General features: G+C 40.2%; 1 protein-coding gene across 6 annotated transcripts in view; it reads right to left on the bottom strand.

The window, feature by feature from the left end:
• LOC133541975 (rap1 GTPase-activating protein 1-like) overlaps positions 1 to 12561 on the bottom strand; it is a 397810-nt gene that overhangs the window by 9321 nt on the left and 375928 nt on the right. For all 6 annotated transcript variants that reach the window (XM_061885745.1, XM_061885754.1, XM_061885722.1 and 3 more), the window contains 3 exons: positions 9621 to 9696; positions 9441 to 9544; positions 9274 to 9322 (listed from right to left, as the gene is read on the bottom strand). In XM_061885745.1, the coding sequence (XP_061741729.1) occupies positions 9314 to 9322; positions 9441 to 9544; positions 9621 to 9696 (189 nt within the window). In that variant the 3' untranslated portion in view covers positions 9274 to 9313. The remainder of the gene's footprint in view (positions 1 to 9273; positions 9323 to 9440; positions 9545 to 9620; positions 9697 to 12561) is intronic.

Genomic DNA, 12561 nt, shown 5'->3' with positions numbered 1-12561 from the left:
AGTAATACTGGTAGAGATAGTGTAGTAGTACATAGTAGTAGAGATATTGTAGTTGTAAATAGTTTTAGAGATAGTGTATTAGTAATGTGAGTAAATAGAAATAGTGTAGTAGTAAATAGTAGTAGATATATTGTAGTAGTAAATAGTAGTTGAAATAGGGTGGTAGTAATACTAGTGGAAATAGTGTAGTAGTAAATAATCATTCAATTCTAAGGAATAAATATGAAATTATGAAAAACAAAGCTATAAATACACTAACAAACCACTAGTACTTTGTTGCACCAACTCTTGCTTTTAAATCAACTTGCAGTCTGTGGACCTTACCAGTTACAAACAGAACTTTTCATCAGTCTTGCTTCAACTTTCTCTGAATGCTGTGTCGGATCAGCTTTGCAACCTGGAGGCTTGTCATCCACCATTTTATTTCATTCCCACCTCAAATTTCACTTTGGATTTAGGTTCAGACTATCTCATTACCTCACTTTGTATGTTTGATTCAGGTCCAGACTATCTATTGACGTATGTGTTTTTCTTCAAGAATAGTTTTTACATCTTTTTGCTCTATTGGAAAATACATTATTAATTTTCTGACATATCAATGACTGTGGAAACCTGCATGTTTTATTCAGGCAATCGTCTTCAAAAATCTCAATAGAACCGAAACCAAACAATAGTTGCAGCAACGCAGATCACTGAATATGATTTTCATCCAGTCATCCGTCGTCCATGACCATGTTTTTTATGTTTCGATGTTAATGATGGCTTTCGATAGGCTTTTCTGTGTTTAAATCCCATTTTCTTTAGGTGGTTTCTTGCAGTTCACTCACAGACTGTGACTCCAGTTTCCACCCATATTTTCTTTTCAGGACTTTTTGCTTGAAGTTTCCTGTCTTGACACTTTGTTTTCCTTGGTCTACCAGGTCTACCTTTTACAACCATCCCAAGTGCTCTGCACTTGATCCACATTCAGACACAGCTGACTGAACAACCAACATCTTTTACCGTACCTCCCTGAAGAAGTTTAATAATCCTCTCCTTTGTTTAAATGACATATCTCATGTTAGAGCCATGATTCATCCTAATCCACCTGCTGCAACAGCTCTCCAAGTAATTAAGGGATAAAAAAGGGAGTGTTCTAACACTCCTTTTTAAAAAGGAGTGTTGGAACACTAATAAACAGATTTAAGCTGATGCTACAGTTACAGTAGTTTCTAAAAAATATAAGAATACAGGGTGATTGTACATATTTTTTTTACTCAGAATTAATTAAAATATTTAACCGTTTTCTTCAAGGTTTCTTAAAGACATTTAAATGAAATAAAGTTTTGTGTCATGTGTTAACTGATTAACATCCTCCAAGTTTGCAGATTCCATCATTTTCCATGAGTAGTAAATAGTAGAAATAGTGTAGTAGTAAATAGAAGTAGAAGTACTACATTAGTAAATGGTTGTATAAATAGTGTAGTAGTAATTGTATTAGGGACAGTGCATTAGTAAATAGTAGTAAAAATAGTTTAGTATTAAATAGAATAGTAGTTAATAGTAGTAGAAATAGTGTATTAGTAATAGTAGTAGAGATAATGTAGTGGTAAATAGTAGTAGAAATAGTGTATTAGTAAATAGAAGTAAAATAGTAAAGTGGTAAATACTAGTAAAAATAGTGTAATAGTAAATAATATATTAGTAAAAAATTAGTATTAAATAGTACGAGACATTATGTATTAGTAAATAGTATCGTTAATAGTCCATCCATCTTCTTTCGCTTATCCGAGTCAGGTCGCGGGGGCAGCAGCCTAAGCAGGGAAGCCCAGACTTCCCTCTCCCCAGCCACTTCGTCTAGCTCTTCCCGGGGGATCCCGAGGCGTTCCCAGGCCAGCCGGAAGACATAGTCTTCCCAACGTGTCCTGGGTCTTCCCCGTTGCCTCCTACCGGTCGGACATGCCTGAAACACCTCCCTCGGGAGGCGTTCGGGTGGCATCCTGACCAAATGCCCGAACCACCTCATCTGGCTCCTCTTGATGTGGAGGAGCAGCAGCTTTAATTTGAACTCCTCCCGTATAGCAGAGCTTCTCACCCTATCTCTAAAGGAGAGCCCCGCCACCCGGCGGAGGAAACTCATTTAGGCCGCTTGTACCCGTGATCTTGTCTTTTGTGGTCATAACCCAAAGCCCATGACCGTAGGTGAGGATGGGAACGTACATCGACCGGTAAATTGAGAGCTGTGCCTTCCGGCTCAGTTCCTTCTTCACCTCAACAGATCAATACAGCGTCCGCATTACTTAAGACGCCGCACCGATCAACCTGTTGATCTCACGATCCACTCTTCCCTCACTCATGAACAAGACTCCGAGGTACTTGAACACGGTCGAATGCCTTCTCCAAGTCCACAAAGCCCATGGCAAACTCTCATGCACCCTCAAAGACCCTGCCGAGAGTATAGAGCTGGTCCACAATTCCACAACCAGGACTAAAACCACACAGTTCTTCTTGAATCCTAGGTTTGACTATCTGGCGTAGCCTCTTCTCCAGTACACCTGAATAGACCTTACCGGGAAGGCTGAGGAGTGTGATTCCACGATAGTTTGAACACACCCTCCGGTTCCCCTTCCTAGAAAGCGGAACCACCACCCCGGTCTGCCAGTCCAGAGATTCCGCCCCCAATGTCCATGCGATGCTGCAGAGTCTTGTCAACCAAGACAGCCCCACAGCATCCAGAGCCTTAAGGAACTCCGGGCGGATGTCATCCACGCTAGGGTTCTTGCCACTGGGGAGCTTCTTAACCTCACCCCCAGAAATAGGAGAGCCCACCACAGATTCCCCAGGCACTGTTTCCTCATAGGAAGACGTGTTGGTGGGATTGAGGAGGTCTTCGAAGTATTCCCTCCACTGATCCACAACATCTGCAGTGGAGGTCAGCAAAACACCATCCGCACAATACACTGTGTTGACAGTGCACAGCTTCCCCTTCCTGAGGCGGCAGATGGTGGTCCAGAATCATTTTAAAGCCGCCTGGAAATCATTTTCCATGGCTTCTCCGAACTCCTCCCATGTCCAAGTTTTTGCCTTCGCGACGGCTGAAGCCGCACACCACTTGGCCTGTCAGTACCTGTCCGCTGCCTCCGGAGTTCTATGAGCCAGAAGAACCTGATAGGACTCCTTCTTCAGCTTGATGGCATCCTTCAGCGCCGGTGTCCACCATTTGGTTCTAAGATTACTGCCGGGACAGGCACCAACTACCTTGCGGCCACAGCTCCAATGGGCCGCCTCCACAATAGAGGTGCGGAACATGGTCCACTCGGATTCAATGTCCAGCACCTTCCTCGTGACATGTTCAAAGTTCTTCCAGAGATGGGAATTGAAACTCTCTCCGACAGGAGACTCTGCCAGACATTCCCAGCAGACCCTCACAATGCGTTTGGGTCTGCCAGGCCTGTCCGGCATCCTCCACCACCACCACAGCCAACTCACCACCAGGTATTGATCGGTAGAAAGCTCCTCTTTTCACCTGAGTGTCCAAAACATGAAGCCGCAAATCCGATGACACAACTACAAAGTCCATCATGGAACTGCGGCCTAGGGTGTCCTGGTGCCAAGTGCACATATGGACACCCTTATGTTTGAACATGGTGTTCGTTATGGACAATCTGTGACAACCACAAAAGTCCAATAACAAAACACCACTCGGGTTCAGATACTAATAATTACTAATAGTAATAGTACTATTACTATTCTACTACTATTACTAATAATTATTAATTGTAGTAGAACTAGGGTAGTAGTAATACTGGTAGAGATAGTGTAGTAGTACATAGTAGTAGAGATATTGTAGTTGTAAATAGTTTTAGAGATAGTGTATTAGTAATGTGAGTAAATAGAAATAGTGTAGTAGTAAATAGTAGTAGATATATTGTAGTAGTAAATAGTAGTTGAAATAGGGTGGTAGTAATACTAGTGGAAATAGTGTAGTAGTAAATAATCATTCAATTCTAAGGAATAAATATGAAATTATGAAAAACAAAGCTATAAATACACTAACAAACCACTAGTACTTTGTTGCACCAACTCTTGCTTTTAAATCAACTTGCAGTCTGTGGACCTTACCAGTTACAAACAGAACTTTTCATCAGTCTTGCTTCAACTTTCTCTGAATGCTGTGTCGGATCAGCTTTGCAACCTGGAGGCTTGTCATCCACCATTTTATTTCATTCCCACCTCAAATTTCACTTTGGATTTAGGTTCAGACTATCTCATTACCTCACTTTGTATGTTTGATTCAGGTCCAGACTATCTATTGACGTATGTGTTTTTCTTCAAGAATAGTTTTTACATCTTTTTGCTCTATTGGAAAATACATTATTAATTTTCTGACATATCAATGACTGTGGAAACCTGCATGTTTTATTCAGGCAATCGTCTTCAAAAATCTCAATAGAACCGAAACCAAACAAAAGTTGCAGCAACGCAGATCATTGAATAGGATTTTCATCCAGTCATCCGTAGTCCATGACCATGTTTTTTATGTTTCGATGTTAATAACGGTTTTCGTTTGGCATTTCCGTGTTTAAATCCCATGTTCTTTAGGTGGGGTCTTGCAGTTCACTCACAGACTGTGACTCCAGTTTCCACCCATTTTTTCTTTTCAGGACTTTTTGCTTGAAGTTTTCTGTCTTGACACTTTGTTTTCCTTGGTCTACCAGGTCTACATTTTACAACCGTCCCAAGTGGTCTGCACTTGGTCCACATTCAGACACAGCTAACTGAACAACCAACATCTCCGTGAAGAAGTTTAATAATCCTCTCTTTTGTTTCAATGACATATCTCATGTTAGAGCCATGATTCATCCTAATCCACCTGCTGCAACAGCTCTCCAAGTAATTAAAAAGGAGTGTTCTAACACTCCTTTTCTAAAAGGAGTGTTAGAACACTAATAAACAAATTTAAGCTGATGCTACAGTTACAGTAGCTTCCAAATACAATAAAAATACAGTGTGATTGTATATATATTTTTTTACTCAGAATTAATAAAAAAAATCAAACCGTTTTTTTCAATGTTTCTTAAAGATATTTAAACACAATATAGTTTTGTGTAATGTGTTAACTGGTGAATATCCTTCAAGTTTACCGATTCCATCATTTTCCAGGAGTAATAAATAGTAGAAATAGTGTAGTAGTAAATAGAAGTAGAAATAGTGTAATTTAAATAGTGGGGTTTCCAAACTACTGCCCGTGGGCCAAGTGTGGCCCGTCAGCAACTTCAATTTGGCACATGACATGTCATGAGTTCAATAAAGCATCACAATGCGGGGTGTTTTAAAGATCATCTTAGATTAAAAAAAAGCAGTCTTTGAATGCTACAGATATGCTTCCATCTTGTGGACATTGTTAGTAAATCAGATCAATGACCCTTGAAAGTACTTCAAACAGTAGCAGAGCATTGACTTAAATGGCATAATCCAAACAACCTTCCCTCGTCATGGTGCAAAACAAAATGCAACAATGAAAAAAATAATAAATAAAATACACCCATATAAATCCATTACAGTGCAAGATGGGAAAAAAAGGCAAAACACTCTCCACACTTATCTATGTTTGGCACATTTTAGCTGCTTGACATTTCTGATGGATTACAAACTTTAAGAAGGTCGTCCCTGGAGTAAGCAAGGTCGGAGTCATACTTTCATACACAATTAATATCAATTATATAGACATTATATTATTATAATACGTGCATGAATGCACACACACACACACACTATATTTAAACATATGTATTTATGTACATACATATATATATATATATATATATATATATATATATATATATATATATATATATATATATATATATATATAGATATATATATCTATATATATATCTATATATATATATATATATATATACACTGTTTATATGTACGTATCCATGCATCCATTTTATCCATCCATCCATTTCCTACCGCTTAATACCTTTAAGGTCGCGGGGGGCACTGGTGCCTATCTCAGCTGCAATCGGGCGGAAGGCGGTGTACACCCTGGACTAGTCACCAACTCATCGCAGGGCCAACACAGATAGACAGACAACATTCACACTCACATTCACACACTAGGGCCAATTTAGTGTTGCCAATCAACCTATCCCCAGGTGCATGTCTTTGGAAGTGGGAGGAAGCCGGAGTACCCGGAGGGAACCCACGCATATATATGTACATATACATACATACACACATATATATATATATATATATATATATATATATATATATATATATATATATATATATATATATATATATATACATATATATATATATATATACATATATATATATATATATATATATATATATATATATATATATATATATATATATATATATATATATATATACATACACATATATACATACACATATATACATATAACTATACAAACCCCGTGTCCATATGAGTTGGGAAATTGTGTTAGACGTAAATATAAACGGAATACAATGATTTGCACATCCTTTTCAACCCATATTCAATTGAATGCACGACAAAGACAAGATATTTGATGTTCAAACTCATAAACTTTTTTTTTTTTTTTGCAAATAATAATTAACTTAGAATTTCATGGCTGCAACACGTGCCAAAGTAGTTGGGAAAGGGCATGTTCACCACTGTGTTACATCACCTTTTCTTTTAACAACACTCAATAAACGTTTGGGAACTGAGGAAACTAATTGTTGAAGCTTTGAAAGTGGAATTCTTTTTACCATTCTTTTTTTATGTAGAGCTTTAGTCATTCAACTGTCTGGGGTCTCCGCTGTCGTATTTTACGCTTCATAATGCGCCACACATTTTCGATGGGAGACATGTCTGGACTGCAAGGGGGCCAGGAAAGTACCCGCACTCTTTTACTACGAAGCCACGCTGTTGTAACACGTGACTTGGCATTGTTTTGCTGAAATAAGCAGGGGCGTCCATGATAACGTTGCTTAGATGACAACATATGTTGCTCCAAAACCTGTATGGACCATTCAGCATTAATGGTGCCTCCACAGATGTGTAAGTTACCCATGCCTTGGGCACTAATACACCCCCATACCATCACAGATGCTGGCTTTTGAACTTTGTGCCTAAAACAATCCAGATGGTTATTTTCCTCTTTGTTCTGGAGGACACCACGTCCACAGTTTCCAAATATAATTTGAAATGTGGACTTGTTAGACCTCAGAACACTTTTCCACTTTGCATCAGTCCATCTTAGATGAGCTCGGGGCCAGTGAAGCCGGCGGCGTTCCCGGGTGTTGTTGATAAATGGTTTTCGCTTTGCACAGTAGAGTTTTAACTTGCACTTGCAGATGTAGTGACCAACTGTATTTACTGACAGTGTGGTTTTATGAAGTGTTCCTGAGCCCATGTGGTAAAATCCCTAAATTCCTTGCAATAGCTTGTTGAGAAATGTTGTTCTAAAACTATTCGACAATTTTTTTACAAATTGGTAACCCTCGCCCCTCCTTGATTGTGAATTACTTAGCATTTAATGGAAAATGCTTTTATACCCAATCATGGCGCCCACCTGTTCCCAATTAACCTGCACACCTGTGGGATGTTCCAAATAAGTGTTTGATGAGCATTCCTCAACTTTATCAGTATTTATTGCCACCTTTCCCAACTTCTTTGTCACGTGTTGCTGGCATCAAATTCTAAAGTTAATGATTATTTGCAAAAAAAAAAAAGTTTATCAGTTGTAACATCTTGTGTTTGTAGCATATTCAACTGAATATGGATTGAAAATGATTTGCAAATCATTGTAGTCCGTTTATATTTACATTTAACACAATTTCCCAACTCATATGGAAACAGGGTTTGTATATATATATATATATATATATATATGTGTGTGTGTGTGTATGTCATGTCTGTGAGATCATGTTTTGTTTTTTGAACACTCAGTTCATGTTTTTGTACTTTCTGGTTTGTTTTACTACCACGACTACTCATTAGTTTTCACCTGTCACGCACCTGTCACGTTTTGCACGCGCACACCTGTTTTCACTAATCACCACAGTATTGTTTAAGCCGGTCTGTTTCTGTTTTTCGTGCTGGCAACATCACCGTCTACCACCTTCTACAACCATCTATCACTGTTTACCACCTTCTACCACCATCTATCACCCTTGATACCTTTACCCACGTCATGCCATGCTACCTCCACTCTGCTTCATGTCATGTTACAGTTCCATGCTAAGCAAGTTTTTTTTTTATTGTTCTTAGTTTGTTTCTTTGTGCAAGTTTTGTTTCCTTTTAAAGTAACTTAACTTGTAAGCCACAGAGACAACAGTTTTCGTTACCACTGTTCAATTATTGTAACGTCTGTGGAGGCGCTTTAAGGAGGAAAATAATTCCATAAATCACTTTATTGAGCAAAACTCTTTATAAACACATGACCAAAAACATCGCTTAGCATTTTTTATCTAGCAAAGCTGGTCATTTATTGCCGTACAAAGCAGACCAAAACCAACTTTGCCATCTGTCATATCAACAGCAGCCGCTCTCTCTCTCTCACTTGTGCCAACACATGCACATATGGCACTGAGTCGGACATTTCCAACACCGCACATTATGTGTAATTTCAGGTCGTTACACTATGATTTACCTATTAAATGTGTCCTCATTCTACTGTCATTTATTAAGAATCTTAATTCATAAATATAAATCATGAAATGCTGTTATTATATTAAATAAATACAATTAAAAAGATATGTATTTTACAAACCGAAAGTTACAGGAATGTAGACATGATCCAGTGCTTACATCTCATTGTGCAAAATGTGAATGTTTTAATGGGAACTAAATGCGATATCTGACAGAGGTACAAATGATTTCCAAAGCAGGACCCCACCCAGATATACAATACTAGTATACAGCTCATTGAAAACAATATTTGTTGTTCTTGTCATTGTAAGTGGGCCAAAACACTTATATTAGAAAATTATCACATGGAAGTGACTGCTGTCATTTGATTATAATAATAACAAATGTAACTTGTTATTTAGTCAGGTTTGGGACAGGTGTGCTGCAGGTGTGGCCACAGTGTGCACGTCTGATGTTGCTCACATGTGCTACACTGAATGCTCAAGGAGTTTTTGCGTTTGCTAACACACATGAAAAATAAGAGGGAACATTGCCCCTGGTGTAGTACAAACAGTACTGTCCAGTTTGTAACAGGACAGTACAAATAGTACAATCCAAATAGTGCAGTACAAATATTAGTCAGCATTTTGTCTAACCTGATAATGGACGTCGATGTGGTGAGTCAGTAGCGTGTAGCTAACAGTTCTGTGTAAAACAAAGCAAAAACAAAGATGCTAACATCAACAGTAAGTAGACTTGAAGTGTTGAAGTGAAAAGAGTGTATGTATTAATATCATATTAGTTGCATCCTACAATGACTTACTGACAACTTGTGCTCCAGCGGGGGGCGATCCGACTTAGGGCTGCCGTCTGGAGCTTTGGACTCAGGTCCCTTCAGACTCTCAGTTTGATGCTGGAGGCGGGTGGCTGCAAGGCGGGTCAACCAAACATCTGTGACCCTCAGGCTGTTTATGTCCAGTGAGAATGAGGGGACTGAACTCACCTGAGAAGACTCCATGACTCGTACTGAGCGCTCCTTCATCCAAGGAGTGTCTTGGCGTCATGGTGGACACACTTTCCTGCAAGAAGTTACACATTTCATCTTCTCAGCAACCACTTCACAAATTATGTAATAATTATTCTTCTTCACTTTTGAGAGAAGAGGCAAACAGTAGGTATACAAAGCTCCGCCACTTTCCTTTCGCTGCACACAACGCTAAACTGAAAAGGCAAAGCAAGTTTCCTTTTTTTATCATCCCAAATCATTGTAGCAACCTGACAGTTAGTGAGTTTGGTGACTTCAAACTGAGTGCACCACATGGCAATTGACAGTGTGTGTGCGGGTTGGCAGGGTGGATGTATAGGAGGACAGTTCCGCTACAAGCCCTGGAAAAAAAAAAAATGGAATCACCTGTTTTGGAGGATGTTCATTCAGTTATTGGTATATTAAGTTGGTAGAACAGACGAGACACAACGCTATATTCATTTTGACTTTAGGAACACTGAAATAAATCAATAAAGTACATTGAGTTGATAATTTTTACAGTGAACAAATTATCCATCAATCCATCCATATTCAAACGCTTATCCGGAATCGGGTCGCGGGGAAGACAGCTCCATCAGAGACCCCTAGACTTCCCTCTCCAGATCAACATTAGCAACTTCCTCATGGGGGATCCCAAAGCATTCCCAGGCCAGAGAGGAGATGTAATTTTCCCATCTGGTCCTTGGCCTGCTGCGGGGTCTCCTCCCAGTGGGACGTGCGACGAGGACCTCCCTAGGGAGACGCTCATGAGGCATCCGCACAAGAGGCCTGAACCACCTAAGCTGGCTCCTTTCCATGTGAAGGAGCAGCGTCTCTCCTCCGAGTGTCTCACGGGTAACTGAACTTCTCACCCTATCTCTAAGGGAGATGCCAGCCACCCTTCTGAGGAAATTAAATTTGGCCGCTTGTATCCACGATTTTATTCTTACTGTCATGACCAACACTTCATTACCATAGGTGAGAGTTGGAATATGGATAGCTCAGTAGACCGAGAGCTTTGCCTTCTGGCTCAGCTCTCGTTTCGTCACAACAGTGCGGCAGAGAGACTCCAATACTGTCCCAGCTGTTCTGATTCTCCAGCTGATTTCTTTCTCCATCTTACCCTCACTCGTGAACAAGACCCTGTGATACTTAAACTCCTCCACCTGGGACAGAGTCTCGTTCTCTACCTGCACTGTACAAACTATCGGTTTCCTGCCGAGAACCCTGGCCTCAGATTTGGAGATGCAGTCATTCCAGCGACTGCGAACCGATCCAGTGAGAGCTGAAGGTCACGAACCGAAGGTGCCATCAGGACCACATTATTTGCAAACAGCAGTGACGCAACCTTTAGCTCATCGATAGTCCACCGGCATGTTTTTTATGTTTGGATTTTTCGTTTAGCCTTTCTGTGTTTAAATCCCACTTCTCTTAAGTGGTTGCTTGCAGTTCACTCACAGACTGTGACTCCAGTTTCCACCCGTTTGTTCTCTTTTCAAGATATTTTGCTTGACATTTTCCGTTTTGATGATTTGATGTTTTCCTCATTTTACCAGTATGCTACTGTAACCTAGCTAGTTTGGCCCCATCCCTAATCCCATTCCGTACGAGGACAAGAACCCTGGTTGTCAACATGAGAAGCCAACGTGCTGACCACTGAGCTAAAAGTCCGGGCTAGTTACCTCGGCAACCAACGCACTCTTAAAGTTGTCAGTGAGGTTATTTACTAAGGTACACACTAGATTCACTCCCCTGAACCTCAGTCTCATCCATGTCACTTGCCTCCAATGCGGACCACCGGGGTTAGTAGAATGTGATAAAGGCAGGGGTTGAACCATCTGGGGTACACTGGGTTCCATATTTTTTGTACTTGGTCCTCATTTAGGCACAGCTGATTGTGAACATATTTTGCAACATTGCGTGACGATTTACCTTGGTGATTAAGTTTAATAATCCTCTTCTTTGTTTTGATTAACATCTCTCGTGTTGGAGCCGTGATACATCCTAATCCACCAGCTAGCTCTCCAAGGTGCGGACACTACTTTTTAACTGCAGACTAATGAACCAATTTTATCTGATGCAGGTGCTAGCTATAGAAATTAAAATTTACAGGATGACTCCAAAGTACAGATGTCCGATAATATCGGCCGATAAATGCTTTAAAATGTAATATCGGAAATTATCGGTATCGGTTTCAAGAAGTAAAATTAATGACTTTATAAAACGCAGCCATACGGAGCGGTACACAGACGTAGAGAGAAGTACATAGCAGTTGTGTCTCCCAGTCAGCAGCCCCTCCCCTCTCCCCTGTCCCACACACAACACAGGAGTTGCAACACGACTGCAGCATGAGAGGTTTACTGGCGACGCTTGATGACCTCATCAAACCGGCGTGAGCGTAGCATAACAACAACAAGAGTGTGTTCTTGCCGGTGCTGTAGCCCTGGCTAACAAGCGAGCTTGCTCGGTGACTGACTAACGACACCATGTCTGTGGTTTGGGATTATTTTAAAGTGTGTCTGACGCATAAAAAAGTGGCAAATTGCAATGACTACAAAAAGTTGGTTATGCAAGGAAGAACCATGATGTCTTCCTTTAATACGAGCAATTTGATCTCCCACCTCTTCAAGAATCATAAGAATATACACGATGAATACAAGCAGAAGATGGATGAAAAGCAAACACCGAAAAAAAGTAGTACCATGCAATTGTCGCTTAAAGACTCCGCCGAGAAAAAACATGCTGTCTCAACACAGCATTTCAGAAGCTCTGGCTGACTGGTAGGCCACTTCAAGCACTCACCACTAGCTTGCAGCATATTTGTGTTACTCATACAAATATGTTGGATCCAGCAGGGCAGATTGAGCCCAGTTTATAATTCCCTGTTATACAGTATACCAGGCAGTCTTGCACTAAAGGA

This window comes from Nerophis ophidion, linkage group LG02 (assembly GCF_033978795.1).
Source record: "Nerophis ophidion isolate RoL-2023_Sa linkage group LG02, RoL_Noph_v1.0, whole genome shotgun sequence".
Classification (NCBI taxonomy): Eukaryota; Metazoa; Chordata; class Actinopteri; order Syngnathiformes; family Syngnathidae; genus Nerophis; species Nerophis ophidion.
The sequence above is the reverse complement of the archived record's forward strand: the minus strand, read 5'-3'. Positions and strand labels throughout refer to the sequence as shown.